Here is a 22,960-nt window from a genome sequence, read left to right as displayed (position 1 = left end):
CAGATTAGTGATTGCTTCTTCTGTATGCTATTAAAGCAGTCTGATATCAATTATCCTCCCTAAGTGAGATTGTTTTGGTCAGCAACTCCTTTTAAAGTGTTTTGATGCAGACACATAGAACTGACAATTCCATCTATTCTAACAGCAGTTTATGTCATTCTTTATTCGGCTGCTTGTTTTATTTCATGCAAGAATGCTAATGTGTGAATGCATCACACTAGTCTCTACACTCGTATCTTGTGTCTCTTTCCAATAAACAATTTACATTTCCTATGATTACACTGCAGACCAGTCTGTCCTCACTGAATAGAATATATTCCAGCACATGACCTTACTTCAGCTTCCCCTTTAGCAGATAATACTGCAATATTATCTGGTAATATCACAATATTCTCATACCTACATACCACTCATTACCAGTTTGCCTTCCTAAAGGAACCTCTACGGCCTCCTCTAAGTGAGAGTTGACTTTCACCTCATTAAAAGTTAAAGTAGGCGTGGAAAGAATTTTAATGCCAATTAATAATCAAAACACAGTCTTTTTCCCTTTTTCTCAAACATTTCCATCCCCCCAGGCAGTGGCTTAGATCAGACATAGATCCGCCACAATGTAGATGTAAAATTGGGTAAGAGACCAACAGGACATTGTTCTCTTACTTCAAATCACGTTTGAATTTTTCCCTCTTGTTCCAACAGGAAACACAGAAGAGCACAAGCATGTATGTCTCCTTGAGTATGTGTGTTGGGATTTCATTTGCTCTGTAGATTATGTAAATTACCATGTGTGTCAGTGCCACTCGGACTTTGCGGTACTTACACCCAGACACTGCTAATGTAGAGTAACTACACATGTAAAAATCATCTAGATATATATATTTGTATATATGTGCAATTTACTCCTGCAGAGTAAATACTATAAAAAAAAGAAAAAATGTGTTCACTTCATAAAAGTTACTGAAATCATGATTAATAGAGACCAACTATTACTGATGGTTTATTACATTTTGGGTGGCACATTTTATATTTATTTATTTTATTTTTATGTTTATTCCTGAATCCCCTAAAAGATATTGAAATTGGTCATTTTGAGCTGAAGCAAATGGCCTGTGTTGCAGTTGGTTTAACCGAAATAGTCCGGCTTTCCTAAGTACATAGTATACCTCCAAAGGACAAATAAGTAAATTATTTCACTAGAGCATATTAACTAGCATATTAAAATACATACTGTTCATTAAGCGGGTCTCTTTTTTCTTAAAAAAACATAAAACACAAAAGCTATGCACGTTTTGGTCAATGAAAATATTCCAGATCTTATAAATTCTGTAAGTATTTTGTATTAATTATGCCTGTACTGATTAGGTGAACACTGCTTTGTCATAGTGTACAAAATTCAGTGTCGATACATATAAATCAGTCAAGAGCTTCATACATTTAAAGACTTAAAAGTTCCAGTTTATACTGTATCTACTTCATTGTCTTTCTTTCTATGTTTCTGAAAATTCAAAACAATCACATGGTGCTCATCATGCTCAGTTTCTGTCACTGACTGGCTGTCATTATGGCTTTACCATGTCAGTGCACGGCTGTGCAAACTTGACACACAGTTTTTACTTTGATTCCAAAGGCCAGACAGAGTTTCAGACAGGCCTTTGATGTCAGAGGCGCTCAGTGCTCATCTCAGAGGAGGAACAAAATGAGTGAGAAAGCAAATAAAATAGGAGCTGACTGGCAGCTCCGTGGGTCTCCGAAGTAACTGAGGAAAATGTCACTTTTTATCAACTTAGTTACAAGGTCTAAATGGACACCTGTGGACTGATGATGAAATGTTTTTACTCTTAAAGACACGAGATGGTTGATATTCATAGAAAGCAATCCTAAAATCACACAGAAAATACTGTTTCTTGTTAACTTTTTTAAAGTGTTTATTTTGTAACCGTTGACAGTGTAAACCATTTTTTTCCCATTTAATTTTATGTTGACATGTTAAAGAAATTGAAAACCTATATTGGACTTTAAGCCTTTGATAGTGTATAAACCTCAAGTCTTTAAGAATATCCTACATGCTGGTAACATATAAAGTACATATTTAAACAGCTGGATAAAAGGTGTGAAATTTTTATTAAAAATTCTTAATGTGAATTTAAAAGACACTGTTGTCAAACCCAAATTTAATATCCTTACACTAGTGCCACCACACACATAAACACACATATTACCCTCGGACCCGATAAGTTCGCCCCTTTCTCCCCTGGCCGTTTAATAATTAATATGCTTATTTTTGTCTCTAAGGCCAAAGCCTTGGGTAAGTGGAACAGCTATTGATGGGGGCAGTGGTGGGTAATGGGACATGAAAAAGACTTTTTTGTCCATCTCACTTTTCCACACAGATATGATGGGTGTTAATACATGCATCACCACCCATGGCTTCACTAAATATTTAAATTTTAATTGTTTCTCTCTGTGGTACATGCTTTTTTTTCACCAGTGGTATTTTTTGTTAAAGCTCTGGATCAGTCTTTGCAATCTTCCAGATTGTCCTATTCATATTAAGTAGGACCTATTCTATTTGCCAATACGAAGAGGTCACTTTGGTCAGGATTGTGCATGGCAAGATCCAACACAATCGGGCTCTTCGAATATGATGGCTGGCATCAGACATAAAAAAGTAGGAAATCCAAGTGGTTATTAAAATATGTTAAGTGGCCTCACTATCTTGAGACTTTAGAGACAAAGGCACTCAAAGGTTAATTTGTGCAAGACGGTACACATTAAAAGTAATCAATGTAAGCTTCATTAGTGACTGGATCAGTGCATCTCAATCATCCATGATCTTAGTTTTTATTGGTTCTTTGTCTTTATTGAATTTCTTCTTCTTGTAACTTTCAATTCCAAACAGTAAAGTTGTAAAACTGGAAAATCCCACACTATATCATACAATTAGACAATATGAATGCAGAATGCAGTACATGTCCCTCATATTTAAAAGAAACTATACATATATTATTTAATCATTTTTTACCCTTGATGCTGCTGCTTAAAAACTTAAAAATCTATATATGAACCCATTTCTGAAAAAGTTGGGATGCTGCATCCCAAAGAAACAAAAAAAATCTGTTTATTTTGAATTTAATGGCAGCAACATGTCTCAATAAAGTTGGGACAGGGGCAACAAAAAGCTAGAAAAATTAGGTGGTACTAAAAAGAAACAGCTTGAGGGACATTTTGCACCTAATTATGTTAACTGGGGAAAGGTCAGTACATGCTATAACTGGGTAAAAATGAGCATCTTAGGCAGAGTTTCTCAAACGTAAAGATGGGCAGACGTTTGCTAATTTCTAACGAACTATGTCTACAAACCACCTGACATATTATCAGTGGTCACTTAAAAATCCTGCATTTCAGATGGTATAGAGGTGTATCAGTGCCTATGGAATTGCCGTTTGGAAATTCAACATTAGAGCTGAAAGGTATATAAAGGTTTTAATGCAACATGTGTTCTCATCCAAACAAGAGAATTGAAGTAATCTGTTTCAACAGTACAGTAGAAGAGGCCAAGTGCTGAACTGCCCTGCCTGCAATCCAGACTTTTCACCAATTGAAAAAAATTGGCACGTTATAAAATCAAAAATATAACAAAGAAGAAGCTTCAATAGTAAGTTCAGCTACTGGTCTGAGTTCCCAGATTATAGACTGTTATTAAAAGAAGATGGGATTCTACACAATGGTAAACAGGACCCTATCCTAACATTTTTGAGACATGTCGCCATGAAATATGAAATTAGGTAATATTTTTAATGAGGTTGTAAAAGATTCTGTGCAGATGCATTCTGTTTTTATTTGGATTTTACACTTTATTTGAATTGGGTTTGGATATTTACAGTGCATGGGGTTTTGAAACATGGCCTTGTAATTTGAGAACTTCTGTAGTGTGTCTTTTAATGGGACGATATCTCTGTTTGTCCCTTCTGTATGCATTCTAAAAAAGACGCTCTGCTCAAAAAAGAACTAGTTAAGCAAACAACCAAGGCAAAGTAGCATCTTTTTAGTTGTTCCAAAGGATCATATTCAAAAACTGAATGAAGACGTAACTGTTACAGAGAGGAAGAAAGCATTATAGTTATTAAATATGGGGATGATGGCACATATTTTCAGATAATCTCTCCTGGAAGGCAGTCATAGTGTGTATACAACATGGTTGTGTACACACTAAGTGCCAAAAATAGCTGTGTAGTGAGAAGAGAGCTTGATAGAGAAGTTCAAACCCTGCCTTCTTTCTCACTTCAGTATGCTTGGCTAGTCACTGTGTTAAGTGGGTGTGAATATTGTAAGTTTTGGAAAAGTTATACGAAATCTTACTCAGTTCAAAACTAACTCACCTTTGCTGAATTTGCCAGTTGTTCTCATGAATCTTTTGGTGTCCCTTTACTTGCTAATAGCAAGACCTTTTTTTTTACCTGTTTGTGTCAGATCAGTGCTGACTAGCTGAACCTTTCTAACCAAAAAGACAGAAAAGAATATATTAAGTTAATACATTTTGATTATGTTCTTTCAAATTGCTTACTCCTTTTGCTATAAATCTACAGAGTCTTGCTGTACAGATAATGCTCACTACATATTTGAGGTGTGTAAACAAAGTAGCAGCCATGGTCTGCAGTGTGTTACTCACTATCTCTCATTTGACTTGAAAAAACAAGGTCTCAGTAACGTGTTGTTGCCTTAGCAAATCATGCACTGACTAAAGTCAGCTTCCTCTGTGTAAAACCAACATACTTGGTATGCTTGTGGTACATACCCGTTCTCTCTTCTCAGTCTCTCCATCTTTCCTTCTCTTTTTCTTTTCCCCTCTCAGACCCTGGTTTGTTTTGTCCATTCCAGAGCAGAGAGCGTGGCTCATTTTAATTCAGCTGGCAGGCTGATCACACATCAGCCTTGATAAGCTAAGTGGCCCTCAGCAGCAGCAATTGAAGGTCCTTTTACTCTTTTTTAATCACTTGCTTGTATGTTCCCTTGATAATCTTTTCAACCTTTATTTATTTCTTTATTTTCTATATTTTTTTTTTGTCTAGTTCCTAATTTGTTTTCTTGGTTTTGTCTTCTTTGCTTGTAGATGCGTCTTATCTCAAAGTACTGGAATATGATTTTTCTCCGCTTCCTTTCTGCTCTTCTCCTTCTATCCATAAAGCTCAGATTATGAGGGCTTATCACAGTTCAAGTTGTAAATAAGGAAGGCTGCAACCCCACACCCCCCTAACAATTCTGTCATGATTTTATTTTATTTTTTTCCTCTTCTTGTGTTTCAGCAGATGCTTTGCCTTGCTTGGGTATAATACTATAATCCCTAAATCTCAGCCATTTTTCATAAAGACTCATAGGAAACAATTTCATGAAGGATGGGCCAAATTTAATCAGCAGCCTGTGAATGCAATTATCTTGGTGAAGGAGAGGCGTAGGTTTGGGGGATGGGGACCTTGGCCAACACCCCCATGACATTTACTATACATCAGAAAAGAGCTTAACATTTCTCCTTTAGGGTGACACAAAGAATAAAATGGTTTCATGTAAGTACTAACATTAGGTCAATGTGTTGATTTTAAAGATGTCAAGACAAAATGGCTTTCCACAGATATCTTTAATCTAATCAGTTTAGTTTTTCATACTGCTTTTACTTATATTATGCTTAAAGTGGGAGTTGAAGTCAGTCAGAACAGTGGAACAATATTACAGCACTCTAAATTAATTAAAAATTAAATGTGATAGGCATATGTAATGCATCATAATGTCAAACAAGTTTATTCTTTATGTGCTGGAGCCCAATTTTGAGTCCAGCTGACTCATACTCACTAAAAAGTAACAAAGTAACGTTACTCTGTGTTCATGCCTGCAGATAATAAAGTATCCTTTGATTTTTTTTTTTTTTTTACCATCTTTTTATTTCAAATCGGTATATGTCAATAAAGTTGTGGTTGTGGTACTTTAGCATCTACCTAGCATTACAGAAGGGGAGCTAAAACAAACATATATTGTAAAAACATTCTTTTTTCCTTTTTTTATATGATAGTTCATTTTAAATGTGACCTTTTCTAACAAACTCAACAGTTATCACCTAACAAAAAAGCTGTTTCTGTGCTAGCTTGTGCTATTTACAGGAAAATGTATGCTAACTTGACTAGCAAAGAGGGCCAACAAGGACCAAACAGAAAGTCATTACTAGGGACTTGGCAAGTGACATTTGGAATGTTTGGAATGCTTTCTGACATGTGTTGTCATAATTAATGTTAGATTGATTTAAATTAATGGATCTGTATGCACGTTATGGCTGAAGTTGTCTGGGTATGTCATGATGTTCAAAGGTTGTGTGAATGGTAAAGAATTTAAGCAAGTGCACACCAAGTGTGTCTGTGCACACTCTTAAGACTATAACTCACAGAAAGACCGTCTTTTGCAGTCTTTAACATCTTCCCCTTTTCTTCCATTTCATGGCTTAAATCTCAGTTTTTTCTCTTTCTATTATCAGTCGAGCTGTGTGAGATGCACATACACATACACAGTGCCCACGCTGCTGCTCCTGACCGCATGTTCAGAGACAGTCAAATCCCACCACTACCATCTCTCTGTTGTAGCTCTCATGAAGCACTTTTATGTAGTCAAATTAATGCAGTTGTTCTTTTCAGGTCAATAGTTAAACACATAAAAGTGCAATTGCATTTGAATGGGTACCACCATTTTGCTTGGGGACTGCATTAACAGTGTTAAAATTGCATGCAATTCCTGTGGGAGGTGCTCCATCTACGGACCTTATAGAAAATATAAAGTTTGTGATGCATGATGTGATGCACTTCACACTATGGAAGTCATATTAAAGAAGTGTTATTTTAATGTGGTAGTGAATGGCTTTATTACATTTCTAAGAACTCAGATGTTGACCAGATGCTTGAGTGCTACAGTAGTTATCCCTACAGTGGATAAAACTATGCATTTTTCATATCCCCGTGAGCAATAATTCTGAAGCTAAAGTTAAGCCATGGTCTCTTGCTTGCTGGTGGAGGTTATAACTTAGGGAACTGAAATTTGGTGTGTCAGTACTGATAAATAATGATTAATGATTTTGGTTAGACATGTGTATTGGTAATTCACTGGGATATTCATAGGGATGCTAATTTTCACAGGCAAAAACTAACTTACAAAAAATTAACTTGAAGAAACTGAACAGCCGACTCCTCCTTTATGTTGAACAAGACTTAACAGCCACCCACTCTTTACTAAAGGTTGCTATGTTCCTCTAAACATTATAGAAAATATTTTTAAAAATCTTTATATTTACTCTTAAGTTAAAAAAGATACTGTATAATTCAAGACTGTGGAAGAATATAATATGATGGTATGATCTCTTTCATTTGGTCCATGATGCTATTAGAAGCACATAAGTTCCACTATGACCTCTCTTCTGCAGGGACAAATCCCTCTCAACAAGTGTGGTTGTACATTATCTGGAAAAAACATGTACACAGTAATGTTATTTTCTCTTTCTTCTTCTGCTCGTGTATCTGAATATATACACAATTATACAAATGAATGCACTAAAGCAAAAAAAAAAAAAAAAAAAATTGCATTTCGCTCTCACGAAAACACAGACTATGCAGATAAACTACATTTCTGCATCCTCGCTGCATATCATTGACAACACTGGGGACTGTAGGGCACGGATGGAACTGCGTGGTGGCAGCAGATGATGGATTGGAGGGTAGATCACCTATTTGTAGAGCAAATGCAGAGATTTGCTGTCCTGACATCTACTGTCGGCAAGCAAGCTGCTCAAAGCACAGTGATTGACGCAGCACTGGGTGGCAGCATGAGCAGTGTCTCAAAACCAGACAGAGGAAGTTTCCTTTTGTGTGTGTGTTTTTTTTAGTTATACAGTTAGTTATACAGTTTGTACCAGAATGTAAACATGCTTATTTCTGATAGAAAGCTAAAATTCTATTGATGGAAAGTTTTCCTCACATTTAGCATCAGCCCCAAGTGGCAGATCCAGAAACTACATTTTTTTGCACTTTCTTGATTCCCTTTTCAGCTATGGCAGTTGATAATACATCATATCACAATGGCAGTTTTTTATTTTTTATTTTAATAGTGTGTATATGTTACTCCTTATTATGTTTTCACACTTAAAAATTGAAAATTAGCCCTCAAAAACTGTACAATAACAATAACTTTATAGTAACACACAATAAAAAAACTAAGAAAAAAATGGTATTTTTCACAACCTTGCACTGTTTAATAATTGTATGATTTTTATTATATTCCATGGTACATGTTGTTGTTAGACGTTTTTGATACCACTGCCATCTCTTTCATTCTTTAGCATTCCTAAACCAGTTACTGAATATATATTTTATTTCTTCTAATGGCAGATCTGTGAATGGTGACACAGTGTAAGTGGAATTAGATAAACTGTGCAGTGCCATTCTCTACGTTACCTGCGAAGCATCCATTTCTCTTAGATTGATTGGAAATGAAACCATGATTGATGCGTAAAAGAAATTGCAAGGGGACAGCTGAGTAGCACTGACATTCCCCACCCGCCCCTGCTCTTACACAAAGATTGAAATTAGTGACCTTTTGATAAAGCAAACTGGTAATTTAATTGATGCTGAAGCCATGCGATGAGGACCTCATTAATAGCAAGCCTGAGCCATATTTGTAAATGTTTATATATGTGAAGGGCTTTTGAGCATGCTCTTCCTGTGTGTGTTTGTGTGCCTGTATGTGTATACTGCATGTCATATCTCATCTCTTATTTTGCTGCATTTCTGCCAATCCATCTTAGGAATACATCCTAGCAACTAATACTTCTGCTGGGGTGTCCAGCAGGATGTGTGCCTGAGCATTTAGCCTTGTTGACCCAGAATGCATCCTGATCTTCCGGCAGAGTTTCTCCCTACTGTTTTGATGAGCTGATAGCAACAATCGCCTGAAACCAAGCTGAAGCTCTCAGAGTCAATAAGACAGTGCGTTGGAGACCCAGGGCTAAATCCCCAGTTCCACTGCTATAGGATAGAGGAAACACCTTTATCTTTTTGATTGAATACCTATCTATCTACTGTAATAGCCTGACTGTTTGAGTGTCTTCCTGAGTCTCTGGGTACCTGTCTATATTTCTAACTACTCTCTAGCTTACTGTGGTTGCTCTATCAAACAAGGTTGTTTCTCTTCCTGACACTGAAAGACAGCACAAAGTGAGACTGAAGTTAAGAATTGCAGTAAATCTGTTTTCTTGATTGGGCTAATTCAACACATGGATTTTCTTAAGTGTACAGAAAAAAATAAAGGTATACGATAATGTAATTCTCCAACATTACAGAAGCTCGGCCAGATTTATGGGTTTTTTTGTTGTCCTACATATGTCTTCATTAAGTTGTTCACTCTGCACCAATTAATTCAGCCTTACGCACTCATTAATATGCCTTTTTTTTCTGATGATTGGTTTGCTTTTTGCCCCCCAGTCTTAATCAAACTCATCCCCACACTGCAATAAAGGAAAAAAAAGAGAGAGAAAGCACTTAACATCATTTTGCAATTACCTGGATACATTTGTGCTGCCTTGAATATCATATTGTTTTTCTGCAATGGTTATGCAGCCTGATACTGAAGATTGCTGTACCTTTTGAAGCCTGCAGTCACACAGAGATGCTTGGAGTTGCTCTAGGGATAAGGCTGGAGGTGATTGGGAAGGTTACATTTCAGAAATATGAGTAGTAGCTACATGAGCAAACTAATTAAGACATTTTCTCTACCCACCAAACAATCAACAACAGAATTTAACCATTGATCTTCCCCTGGCTACCAGCTGCACAGCCAGAAAATATGCAAGCCAAGCATGTATTTCTAATGAAACTAAAGCCTGCATGAGACGGGAATGTTATTGTAATTATTATGTAATATTTGTTTGTTAATTATTCATATCTTGATGAGGAAGGCCATGAAATATGCTGATGGGAAATACTAAAACTGTCCTGGGCAAAGCGCCCTCAGGGAACGAATTACAGTAAACTACAATCTAAATTCATGAACATGTCATGTCAGACTGTTAATACATGTTTTGTATGCGTAGCGCATGTCTAAATGCATCATGTGTGAAAAGAATTAGACAACGGGTTAGACAGTCAGGGGAGCCACATGTGAGAGATTTACACGTAGCGTTTGAGAGCACGACTGTTACAGCCGTCCAGCTGATATTCGTCGAAGCAGCATTTCTTTCTAGGTTACACGCACATGGATTACCAAATGTGTTTTGGTTTGTTTCATTGTTGTTGTTTTCTTTAGATAGATCACCGCCACCACAAAGTGATAATAATGATGTGTTTTTATTTTGTAAGATTGGTAAACTTTAAATATTTATAATACTAATTATATATACATATTTTTCATGACTGATGTATAATTTGATGTATAAATTTGATACATGTTGGCTAACAAACCAGCCAGGATGAAGAGGAATGCACAGAAAATATACATGTATCTCGCTAAACTGGGGTTCAAATCGTTCTATTGTGTAAACGATTTGAATTTGAGACATGGCCTCCTCGTGGTCGAGCGATATCGCTTATGTGGTGAGAAGCAGGATTAAATTCTTCCCCAACTCCCAGCACACATGCAGATAGATGGGGGTGGGGTGGTGGTGGCTAGAGTTGTGGGGTGGGGAATCTGTGTAGGTAATACCACTGCCACCTATTATCCAATGATTATTATTTATATGAGCCTTTGTGGGATGATATTGTATTTGGCTCGTTCTGTGTGGAGCTGGTGGGGCGCCTCATGTATGATTATGTGTCTCATCGGTTTCAGCCCTGTGTCAGTAATCTGTTTGTATGGAGATAGAGAACACACAAGCGCTGTAAATAATGCAAATCTGCTACTGGGCTTCACTTCTTCTTTCCTTTTCTGCCATCCGTCTCTTTGTGCCTTTCTTTAATCTTTATTTGTCTCTCTCTTTCTCTTTGGCACTCTTTCTCTTTCTCATAAAAGTCAAGATTAAGCATTCTCTAAACTCCTGCATGACGATAATCTGAACCACCCTCCGTATCCAATCATTCAACAGACTATGGTGTATATTTCTATGCGGGGGGGGGGTGAATTGTCCCTATAAGCCTGATGATCATTGGTTTGACAAGGTAAAGCATTTATGATTTGAGATACATCACATCCTTGATGAAATACAAAATAAAAAAATATATATATATTAGGCCTGCTGCCCCTTACTGAGGATAAAATCCTATGGATTTAATGTTGTGATGGCCATGGGGCATAATTGATTCTATCTGCTCACAGCATAGAAGGAAAAGGATGAGAAAAGATCAGAGGTTGTAATAACAGCAATATAACATGGCTTTGTCCTTGGTGCTTCACACTAACAGCAATCATTACATCTGTGTGACTCAAAATCAACTGTTCACCCCAAAATAACTATAATCATTTCTTCTCCCCAGCTAAAAGAAAAATCTAGTCCTTAAGTTTGTTAATGACTATGGCTTTAACATCGTCTAGTCGTGTTCTTTGTTAATTGAAAAATTAGAAGGAAAAAGCCAATCAGTTGAAAATCATATCCAGAGAAGGGCAGCGTGACTGCTGAATTTGGTACATCCTACAGGTAAAAAGACATGAGAGCTCTTTGTATATATGTACTTAGTGTGTCCCTTATTTGTTTTCTTACAGAGATCCTAAATGGAGGTGTTTATGTTGACCAAAACAAGTTCTTGTGCCATGCGGACACAATCCATTGGCAAGATATCGTCAAGTACCCACGGATCCAACCTGTGGTGGTGCCCACCAACAGCAGTGTCACATGTAAGTAATCCAAATGGTACAAATGAAGAAAATGACAAAAAAAAAAAAAAAATTGGAAAAGCCAAAAAAGGCACTTAAAATATATGGATATTCAGGAAAGCCCAACAAAAACCTGAATCAGTGAAAAGATGATTTCAAAAACAACGTACCTGTCCAATGTTTCCATTTTATGCTTTTCCTCTCCAAAGCATGAAGTGTAGATGCATGCAGAACATTTCAGTGAGTTGTAGTAAGCTGGGGTAACAACAGAGAGAGAGATTTTGTTTCAATCCAAAGTGAAAATAGTCACAGGAAAGCATTTAAACAGACATTATTAGCACATTTACATGTAAACACATATTAGGTGCCTAGCTTAATTGTTTCTGGCATGACCATGGAATGTACTTCACACATTTTTTGCTCACTACCAACTTCTTGGTTTAAATATATTATCTCCCCCTGCTGGTAATACAATTTCTGCATGCATGTCCATTTCCTGTTTTGGAGAAATGGACACGGTGGACTGGCGTGTCTATTACGTGTTTTGCCGTGATACTGGGTTCCATCAGATGTCGGTAACAACCTATCCAATCCACACATGCAAAGAAATCAAACCATAGGATGTCCAAATATTAATGTATAATAATGAGAAATGACACAGGGAAAACTATTGAACAAGTAATGCATGAAGAAAGGGAGGTGTAAAAAGGCATGGAATGTCATGACACAAGCTGAAATCTATCAGTAATTAAAAAGCAATCCTGCCACTTTAGTGCAAATTAATATCAGCCAGTTATGTCCCAACTGATGGCCTATAAAAAGGTGTCTCATTACTAAGGTGTCACACAAGAAACATGATGGGTAAGACCAGTGAGCTCTCTCAACACCTTTGCAACCTTATTGCTGCAGAACACACTGATGGCACTGGTTGCAGAAGAATTTCTAAACTACTTAAGGTTCCAGTGAGTGCTGTTGGGGCCATAATCAAGACATGCTTTACTATAAACCTGGTGTAGATGACCAGGTGTCCCACAAGATTTCAGACAGAGGAGTAAAAAGATTTATCAGAAGAGTTCTCCAAGAGTCAAGGGCCACTTGTAGAGAGCTACAGAAAGACATTGAATCAGCGCATGCAATTGTTTCAAAGAAAACGATAAGTAATACTCTCAGCCACCATGGCTTGTATGCACGCTCACCATGCAAGACTCCTTTGTCGAACAAAATGTTGAAGTGTTTTTTTAACGTTTGCTAAACAACAATTTGACAAACCTGTGAAATACTGAGACAATATAGTCGGGTCAGATGAGACCGAAATTGAAGTCTTTGGAACGTAACAACACCATAATGACAGTGAGGTTTGGAGGTGGGAGCATCATACGGCACTGGCACACTTCATATAATTGAAGGAAGGATGAATGGAAAACTGTACGAAGACATTCTTGATAAAAATCTGCTGTGAATATGAAACAAGGGTGGATGTTTCAGAAAGACAATGATCCCAAAATAAAGCTGCTAGAATGGCCCAGCCAGTCACCTGACCTGAATGCAATTAAGATTCATAGAAGGGGCCCATGGAACCTTCAGGATTTGAAGACTGTTTGTGTATTAAATAAATTTCAGTAAGCATATATATATATATATATATATATATATATATATATATATATATACATAACCATGTGGTGGGCTGTGTAAAAATGCCCCTGAGACAATCCAACACATAACAGCTTGTTGCAAGATCCTAGCAGGCAGGGCATACATGGAACAGCATAACCAAGTGGCCGGCATCTGTGCCGAGTATGGCCTGGAGGTCAAAATGGGACACATTCCCTAGTGTGGGTGAGAATGATCGAGCTAGATAGACAGACAAACTGGTGATGGCTAACCAGCCGGACATAGTGGTGGTGGAGAAGCAGAAGAAGACTGCTGTAGTGATAGATGTATCTATACCGACTGACAGCAACATCAGGAAAAAGGAATATGAAAAGCTGGAAAAGTACCATGGGCTGAGAGAAGAGCTCGAGAAGATGTGGAGGGTGAAGGCAACATGGTCCCTTTTTTTGTGTGTGTGGGTGTGTGTGTGTGTGTTTGTGTGCTTTCTGTTGTTTTATCTATGTAATACACTTTTATACATTGAGTGAGTTACTGTTGCCCAATACCTTATTTCAAACTTTTACCAATCAAACTTTTACCAAATAGGCGTTTTTTATTTAGTTTACATTTATTTATTGTATATATTTAAGGTACATTTAGTTTTGCAACTGATACAGTTTTTTCCCTTTTAAACAACCTAATAATAATAACAATAATAATAATAACCTTTCACACATCATAATTTCTCTCACCTGTCATTTAATTTATTTCTTGATTAAAGAAAAAAAAGTAGCTGAGATAGTGTACCCTGATAATGAGGGTAGCTGATGAGTACAGATGTGATGGCTCATTTGCTTAAACAAACTTGATTGAAGTCACGGCCACTCTACCTGGCAGTTTCTGTAACTCAAATTTGCAGGAATTTGTGCTAATTCCGAATTAGTCTTTGAAAATGTCTTTTCACAATTATTCCCCACACACTTGCCAAGGTCTTTCAGTGGCAGGTTATTTCTGACAAAGGAAATGATCCAGAGGAGGCCCATTATCACAACCTGGTCGATTCACAATAAATGGCTGAATGTGAGCAGCAAAACACTGTCATCACAAAATCACCCTTTGACCCTATTCTGTCACTCTGCTTACCATAACAATTCACAATGACTGCTAGCTCACATCACTTAAATGTCCTTCTGTAGCCAGCTGGAAGACCCGTTAATGAATGCATAGCATTATGATGGGATTTATTAGTGTGAAATACACATACTCAATCTGTCAGAGGACAGGGGATGATCAGTGAAATAACAATGCATTTACTGATCTCCTCTGACCCATTATTATTAATTTGCTGACTAAACCTCTTAGCATACTCGTTTCTTTTTGTTTTTAATTAACATTAATTTCTCATGCTTTTTGACATTTAAATCAAATGTTGTTTTCACAGTTTTTTTTTTTCAAACTGTCTCATCTCATTCATTTACAAATGGAAACAAATAAAAAAAATGATAAAATACGCTATCACTGACTCTGATATAAACAAACAGACTTTTCCTTTTTGATGCATATGTCCTTGGAATCATCTCATAGTACTAGCTGAGGGCTTCAGATGCATGCTAAAAGCTCCAAGCATTGATATTCTGCTCAATCACCCTCCTCCCTGCAGCCCTGTTAGCCCTTGATCGACCCCGACTCCTTTGCGAGTCTTCCACCCTCGCTGAAAGATCAAGGGTCTGCAAACTTGTAATCCACAATTGAGAACATAATCTCTGTTTCATTCTTTGCAGTGACACAAGCTTCATGTTGTTTTGCTTGTGACTTATTTGTGCCACGGTTGTGTTGTGTTGTTGGTTTTAAAATAGGACTGTGATCTTTTTTTCTGTTTTTTTAAACTGATGCCCTGTTGATTCAGTTTAAACACCTCCATCTTTCTCTTGCTGTACACTGACGCTGGTATGGCAGCAGTTTCGACATTTTAACCTTCAGGGGATGTTAAAGATTACGGTGCATTCCGGGAAAGGGGGTTTGACGGTCTTATTCAAGGTCATTGAGGATTTAGAAGCTGAGATAGTGAAGGCCATGGTCACTGAATGAAAACTCTTTGACTTGACTTCCTGGGGCACATAGCACGGAGAAGAACAAAGAATTAAGGAAGAACAGCAGAAGTTCTGCCCATATGGCTGGCGGACATTTGTATTAACATCCCATTTGTATACTGCTTTCATACAGACAAAGCTGCCAGCCTTTCTCTCAATTTTTACTAAATTGTCAGTTCAATGGGGACACACTGGAGAAACAGAAAAAAATAGAGAAATATAGTGGTTTAAGAAAAAAGGGACAGGAATGGGCACTAAGGGAAAGAGAGCTACAGAGGAGTGATGAATCTATAAGCGATGGATGAAGAGAAAAATATGTAGTAGATAGGCTCAAAAATGAGAACGAGGAAGAGGGCAGAAGATGGAGATTCTCATGTTGAGCAATGTAGTCAGTCGGATGCTAATAGCTCTCATCTGGAGAGGCTGATGGACAGAGGACAGCACTTCTGCACTTATCCAGACTCACTTCTCCCGGCAGTCAATTACTAGACAGTCAATTAAGTCCTCCAAAAACCCAGAAAGGCTCTGGCTAAAGCTCTGAGGGTATGATGCTGCTTACCGCTTCTTTACTGCTTTTATCTCAACCTGATGTGTGCTGGCTTCATGCTGGGCTGATTTAGCGTGGAGTGGCAAAAAGAATCATCTTATTTTCCCAAAATAACCTGTGCCAAGGTTATTTTGGATTTTATTACCACAACAGCATATATCAGTCAAGGAAGATGGATCTTTCCTGCTTAAAATATATATATATATATATATATATATATATATATATATATATATATATATAAAAAAAAAAACATTAATGTTGAGAATTCACAAGGGTTTTTTTTTCTTAACTCTTAAGATTATATCGGTTAAATATAGTATCATCATCATTTCAATGATTATAATCATAATAGCAGTGATGCTAATAACTTTAATTCTTTGGTGCCTCTAAAGAGTTTACAAACTGCTCTGGCAGACAAGTAAAAGCAAGACTCAAACTGAAAAGGAGGACCAAGAGCCAAAAATAAAAAGAAGAACAGTTAGGACAAATAGCACAGTTGTATCCATAGAAAATACCAATAAATGCAAGTCTATAAAATGTGTTTTTAGAACTGATTTGAAGGAAGTCATCGATCATTAAAATCTTAAAATCAATCCTAACATGTACAAGATTATATCCATGAAGAAGTTGAGCTGTTGCATAACTAGGTGAGAGAGACACTTTTGTGGTATAACAGAAGAAAATCTCAGCAAGAATGACTTATTCCAAGTTCAAAAAGGGTTACAATTGCTCAGAGTGTGAGCAAACAGAATGCACCTATCATGCATATCCAAAGAAAAATGTTTCCACCCATTTAAACAATTACTGCATAAACATACAAATAGATATTAAGTGAATTCAAAGGTAAACCACATGATCCTCCATAGTTTTGTTCACTATGTGACTTTGATTCAAGCACTCAACCAAAGGCAAAGCAAACTAGAGCAGCAATTCTCTGGTCTGTTTTAAGGTTGAATGACACTGACAATAGTTTGTGAAGTTGCAGTTTGAAATGCCAATAGTCTCTTTCCTTGAACTTCTGTGCAGGTCAAAAATGCCACCGTTCCTGCAATGGTCGCTGCTGGGGACCCAAAGAGGACCAGTGCCAAAGCTGTAAGTTAATTATTATTATCTGATTAGAACTTTGAAGTGAGTTGTTAGAATCACCACTGAGTGACTTTTGCATGCATCAAAACTTTACTGATAACTGTTGTGGGTCAAAAATAAAATGTAGCATATCTTTAGCATACCTGGTAATGTACTTGGAATTAGATTCCAAACTTTATTTAGTGGCTATACCTTTGTATGTCATTTATGTATACATCCATGTGACTCTATCTAAGGTGATGTTGGTTTTTCCCAATAGTTTAGTGGATTTTCATGATAGAGTTTTTACTAATATGCAGTGTGTTACATGCCTCTGTACTCTGTTCCACTGAACTGCCAATAATACATTCTGGTCAACCCATAATGAAACTGAGCTGGATATAAAGATAGTTTGTTTATAGTTTATAATAAAAATAAAAGCCATGTTCTTACTCTATTTTTATTTTGTGTGTGTATATGTGCGTGTGTGTGAACAGTGTTATGAACTGTGAGACTTGTTACTGCAGCATCTTTCAGTTTGAAAACAGGAAATGAAAGTGCCATTTTTGTAAATGACAAATCTCTTATTATTGAATTAAAGTTGAGTCATCTGTTGGATTGGTCAAATTTCACTAAATCACAATATCAACTATGAGACATTAGACACTAGGCCAAAAACAATTTTCCAAATAATGACGACTTTTATCTTTTTTGTTCACTTGTTGAAATTTTGCATATACTTTGTTCGCTTTATACTAGTCATAAAAAGAAATGCAACTTTGTGTTAAAATATGGACTGTATTGACCAACACTGTAATATATGTGTAGATGTATTAGCTGGGGACAACCATAAATGTAATGTTATGTAGTTTTACAGGCAAAATCACAAAAATAGTTCAGGCAGCCTGTTTGATACATGGGTGACAAACTCTTTAGTTTAATCTATGAAAAATCCCACAATGTAAATAAAATTTTATGACAAACAAACAAACAAAATAATATTTTTAGATCATCGAGGTAATTCCTAAAGTCCAAAAACTTGGCATGTCTTAGCATGGTGTGCATTGTGTTCTTAAATTAAAAGAAAAAACTTGAGGAAACTGGACAATTGGAGGACAAAAGAAGTGGTAGGTCTAAAAAGGCAGATGAAAACCATCCAGCCCTTCAGTGGATCCCTCTACTGTTCACCGAAGCCTCTTTAGAAATGGTCTAAGGGAAAGAATGGCTGTCAAAAAGCAGGGAAGAGAAACAGGGAAAAAATCTAAATTACACTATTTGAACTGCAAATCAGTCCAGGTGTTTATGGAAATAAAGATTGAAGGTTTTCAAACTAAGCGCAGCTCCATGCTGCCTCTGTGGAAACGGGACATGAAAATATCACCAATGGACTGGCATCTAAATTTCTATTTGAATTCCATAAAGTGAAGGTTTTCCTGCGTGTTGCCTCGAATGGATGACATCAGGTTTCTTTTTGCTGTTGAAAGTGATCATTTCTTTTGTGGAGACTGTATGCTCTCCAAATTAACCCACATGATATTGTGGTATTTTAATGAACACAGCTCCACACTGCAAAATAATTTTAGCCCCAAAAATGTATAATCAACAGAGCAGGCCAAAATAATCAAAACAGGGAAACTCTTTAGATCATTCTGTCAGGCAGAAAGTTTGATGTGGCTTTGACTGGTATTAAATAGATGTCGTCACATGGATTTTATTAGTACTACTATATCAGTACTACTGGTTGGAAATTTTTTAAAGCAAAGTTTTATCAGCAATCTAAAAATCAGACAAATCTTTTGTGTTAACTTTATTAAAGATCATCAATACAAAAATCCTAGATTCAAGGACAAAACACAACATCATCTACATTCACTGATTAAATTACTTGCAGTCTACAAGAGGAAAAACGTTTTACACAAGGCTGTGATGAGTGGTTGTTTCTTGTCTTCACCTATGAGGAAAGCTCTTATTTTAAACCGGATCATTAAAAGATAACAAAAGTTTCACTGTGATGCAAATGATGTGTGACAGCCCAGCAAGTAGTGAAACAGGAAAAGCAACAATCCCTCCATTTTAACATTGCTCTACAGTTCTGAAAAACACAAAACAAGGTTTTTTAGAAAAAAATATTTGGAGAATGTTGTAAGAGAGGGTTCGTCACATATTTTCTGATGATGATTCCTGCACCTCAGCCATGGGGATTGCTGTTTAGGTTGGGAACCGGTAATGATTGTAATGCTAATGATGGTTTTGGCTCTCGTACCTGTCAGCAAAAGCAATTCTTAATTGTATACAACATGTTTCTGACAAGGCATAGCCTCATCTGGATGTGATGCAAGCAGTCGCCCATCTGTGCATGGACTGCACAAGTGTTTAGACCTGCTGTTGAGGAATTGCTCTCCATTCCTGGATGAGTGCAGCCTGCAGCTGTGTAATGCTCATTGGTTGTGGCTGCATTTGAAGAAATATTGGGTTTAAATGCTGGCCAAGGAAGTGTCTGGATATGCTCCTGATCCAGAAAGGCCTTCACTACCCTGGCAGTGTGAAGGTTGGCTTTGTCCTGCTGAAACAGCCGCAGGGCTGGGGTCCTGCTGCAGGAATTGCACAAATGCATGTTGGAGTATTTCATTTTAGTTAGTCTATCTAGTCAAATTTTGACCAAGTCGACCAATAGGCAGATCAGAGATCATTGTCTCATGGACATGAAAGGCTGCAGCAACAGCTAAGTCATGCATGCCAGCATCCAGCATCTGGTCTCATTCAAATTTAGTCAGTGGCAGCACAGCAGCACTGATGACAATGTTGTGCATATTCTGATGCTTCAGAATGCAATTAACTGAACGAGTTCTGAGGTGTTCGGTAAACATTGGCTAATGCGACATGCTTATGTCTACACAAGTAAACATCAAATAAGGCCATTCCTAAGTATAGTGATATTTACAATATTGGTTTCTGCAAAAACATTAAATCATTTTTTAATAATAAAATTAATAAAAAATTATATTTTTAACAATACTAATGAATTCTTTTGTTACAATTGCATTGTTTTCCAGTGTGGTTCAGAGCAACTGTGTTTAAATTAATTAAGTGTCATAAAATGGTAATTTATAAGGCGGCACTTTTGTTAATGGTTAGCTCTACAAGCCCTCTTCCATCTGTGTTTAACACATACTAACATCCACAGGAAGACTTCATATTTAGTATGGCTATGTTTGGTTTTTTTGTTATAGATCAAAAGCCACCTGCAAAACTGTATCCACACATTTAGTTTTAGTCAGACACAAAATTATGAACTCACATGGACACATGCTCACATTTTTTTCCCCATTACATACCTCTTTACCTCTCACATCCCTTTTTTTATTGTACCACCCTTCATCAAGTTCTTCCTCTTTGTCCATCACTTCGTACTCAGACCACTTCATCTATGCCTTCCAACCCTGGCATGTCACATCTTATTTGTTCTGTGGTTGTGATCTCGTTAAGATAATGAGGAATGAACTGTTTGACCAGGACCTGTTAACAACACGTCACAGAGCAGGCCCAGATAAGCCCTGGCCCCATCTATCTGCCTTGTTTCAGCTGTGCACCTTTCGCACCATCTCTCTATCCTCATCCATTTATTTGTTGATGCCATGATTCATCTTTTATTTTACTTGTTTTCAAAAAAGAAAACCTTTTTTTCTTGCACTGGAATGCTTTTAATTATGAAGTTCTTTTTTTGTAAAATCAGCTAAAATATTGGTGTAATTTTCTTTTTTTGTAGCATATAAAAATCAGCATTGAAGTAATAAGTTTGTTGATTTTAAAGAACCAAATACACAGAGGAAGTAAATTACAATTCAAAACCACTCACTTTACTGAGTCTCTCACATAAAAAACTGAATCTCTGTCAGCAGAGGTAGTTTTTTCTTCCATAGAAGTACATGTTATGTTAGTTTTTTTTTTCTATTAAAGGATACAGGATAAAGTACTCACACCTGCTCTAAATGAAACAGCAATTTTTATTAGTTGTACCACTGGCTGCAGAGATCTCAACTGACAAGTTCTGTGGTCCTTGATAGTAACAGATGACATTAGACCCTTTGAACTAGGTGGTGATTGTGGCCATCTTCCAGATATAACTTCAATTGCTTTACAAACACATAAATATCATTCATGAGCCTTTGAATTTCTGTCATTTGCACTGTATGGCATCACACATGTAGTCTGCAAATCTGGGCCAGAGTTTTATTTATATATATATATTAGATAGATATAGATAGATATATATATATATATATATTACAATTTAAAACATCATAAAATATCATTCATGAGCCTATTATAATATTCTGTCATTTGCACTATATATATATATGGCATCACATATATATAGTCTATATAATATGGGCCAGATATATTATATATATATATATATATATGTGTATATATATATATATATATATATATATATATATATATATACATATATATATATATATATATATATATATATATATATATATATATATATATGTGTGTGTGTGTGTGTGTGTCTGTGTGTATGCACTGTGTGAAATGCAAAGAGGAAGTTTTGCTCCATCTTTCCCATGTTAAATTGCATCAAAATAAACTTCTGGACCTTCTAAACACACAAAATAGAAACACCGTGAGACTGTGGTGAATGTCTCAGATCTATCAGCTCATAGATAAAAAAGAAGCATATATAGTTACAAACATCCCATGATGAAGGTGTTTATTCATTCCAGTTTATTCATGATAGCCTTATCACTACATCTAGTTAATGAGGCATTTTTGAAATGCAAATAATTTCAAAAATGGGGCATTAACAAGGGCATTAATTAGCAAATAAAGACTTATACTTGTCAAATTAAGCACATTATTTATCATTGATATGCTTTCCATTTGCTTTAAGAAGTCATTTCACTTTCAACATTGGAAATCACTGTAACTGACATGCAATTGAATTGACCTCATGCGTCAAACTGCTACCTCTTCACTGTAAACTTTTGAGCCATAGCACTGTAAGGCAAACATTTGATCTATAGACATTCATGTGCTATTTAAATAAAGTTACACTTAAGCTTAAATTGAAAAATTAACTGAATATTTTGTCTCAGAAAAAGACAGGTGTTTAGAACCAGATGTGCCCAATAATAATAATAATAATAATAATAATAATAATAATAATAATAATAATAACAATAAATTCACAGGGGAACTCAGAGGCATGGGTTCCTGTGAGTGATGTCAGCAATGGCAGTGTTTTCAAATGAAACCTTCCAGGCATATTTCATGAGATGACTACATTTAGTGTTTTTTTGGTTCCAGCCTGTAATTTGATTTGTTTTGTTTTTTGTTTTTAGTTATTCTTAAAGTGGATTTTTAAAGCCAGATTGACAAACAGCATTGTGTCCATCTCTGCCAATCTGGCTTGGCCATTTGTTTGACAAAGTGTCTTTTGAATAAAGCAGACCATATTAATGCAGGCCAGGCACTGTTAATGGAATGCTACTGATGGTAAATCAGTAGCAGTCCACTCAGTAGCATGAGCGTGTGTGTCTGTGTCTGTGTGTCCGTGTTTGTTTGGCGACTTGTCCATAGCCTTTATCTATCATGGTGATGGTGTCCTGTCAACACAAGGCTGAAGGGAAACATAACACAGATCAAAAAAACAATTGCCCTGCTCAAAACAAAAATAAGCACCACCAATAGATGTGTAATGTTGTACAATAGTAGCCTTACGTTCCCCAGTAATATTTACTGTTGCAATTTACTTTCCTAGTTTCAGTTCTGACCAGTTCGCTTTAACCTTTATCACCAAATATAATCTTAA

The 22,960-nt window shown here is 36.4% G+C and overlaps 1 protein-coding gene across 1 annotated transcript in view; it reads left to right on the top strand.

Moving 5' to 3' along the window:
- The window catches only part of LOC116312076 (receptor tyrosine-protein kinase erbB-4-like), a 288,021-nt gene that overhangs the window by 179,556 nt on the left and 85,505 nt on the right, over positions 1–22,960 (top strand). The window contains exons 4-5 of the mRNA XM_039600551.1: positions 11,713–11,844; positions 17,083–17,148. Of these exons, the coding sequence (XP_039456485.1) occupies positions 11,713–11,844; positions 17,083–17,148 (198 nt within the window). The remainder of the gene's footprint in view (positions 1–11,712; positions 11,845–17,082; positions 17,149–22,960) is intronic.

Source organism: Oreochromis aureus, linkage group 16 (assembly GCF_013358895.1).
Source record: "Oreochromis aureus strain Israel breed Guangdong linkage group 16, ZZ_aureus, whole genome shotgun sequence".
NCBI lineage: Eukaryota > Metazoa > Chordata > Actinopteri > Cichliformes > Cichlidae > Oreochromis > Oreochromis aureus.
This window is presented reverse-complemented; position numbering and strand designations above follow the sequence as displayed.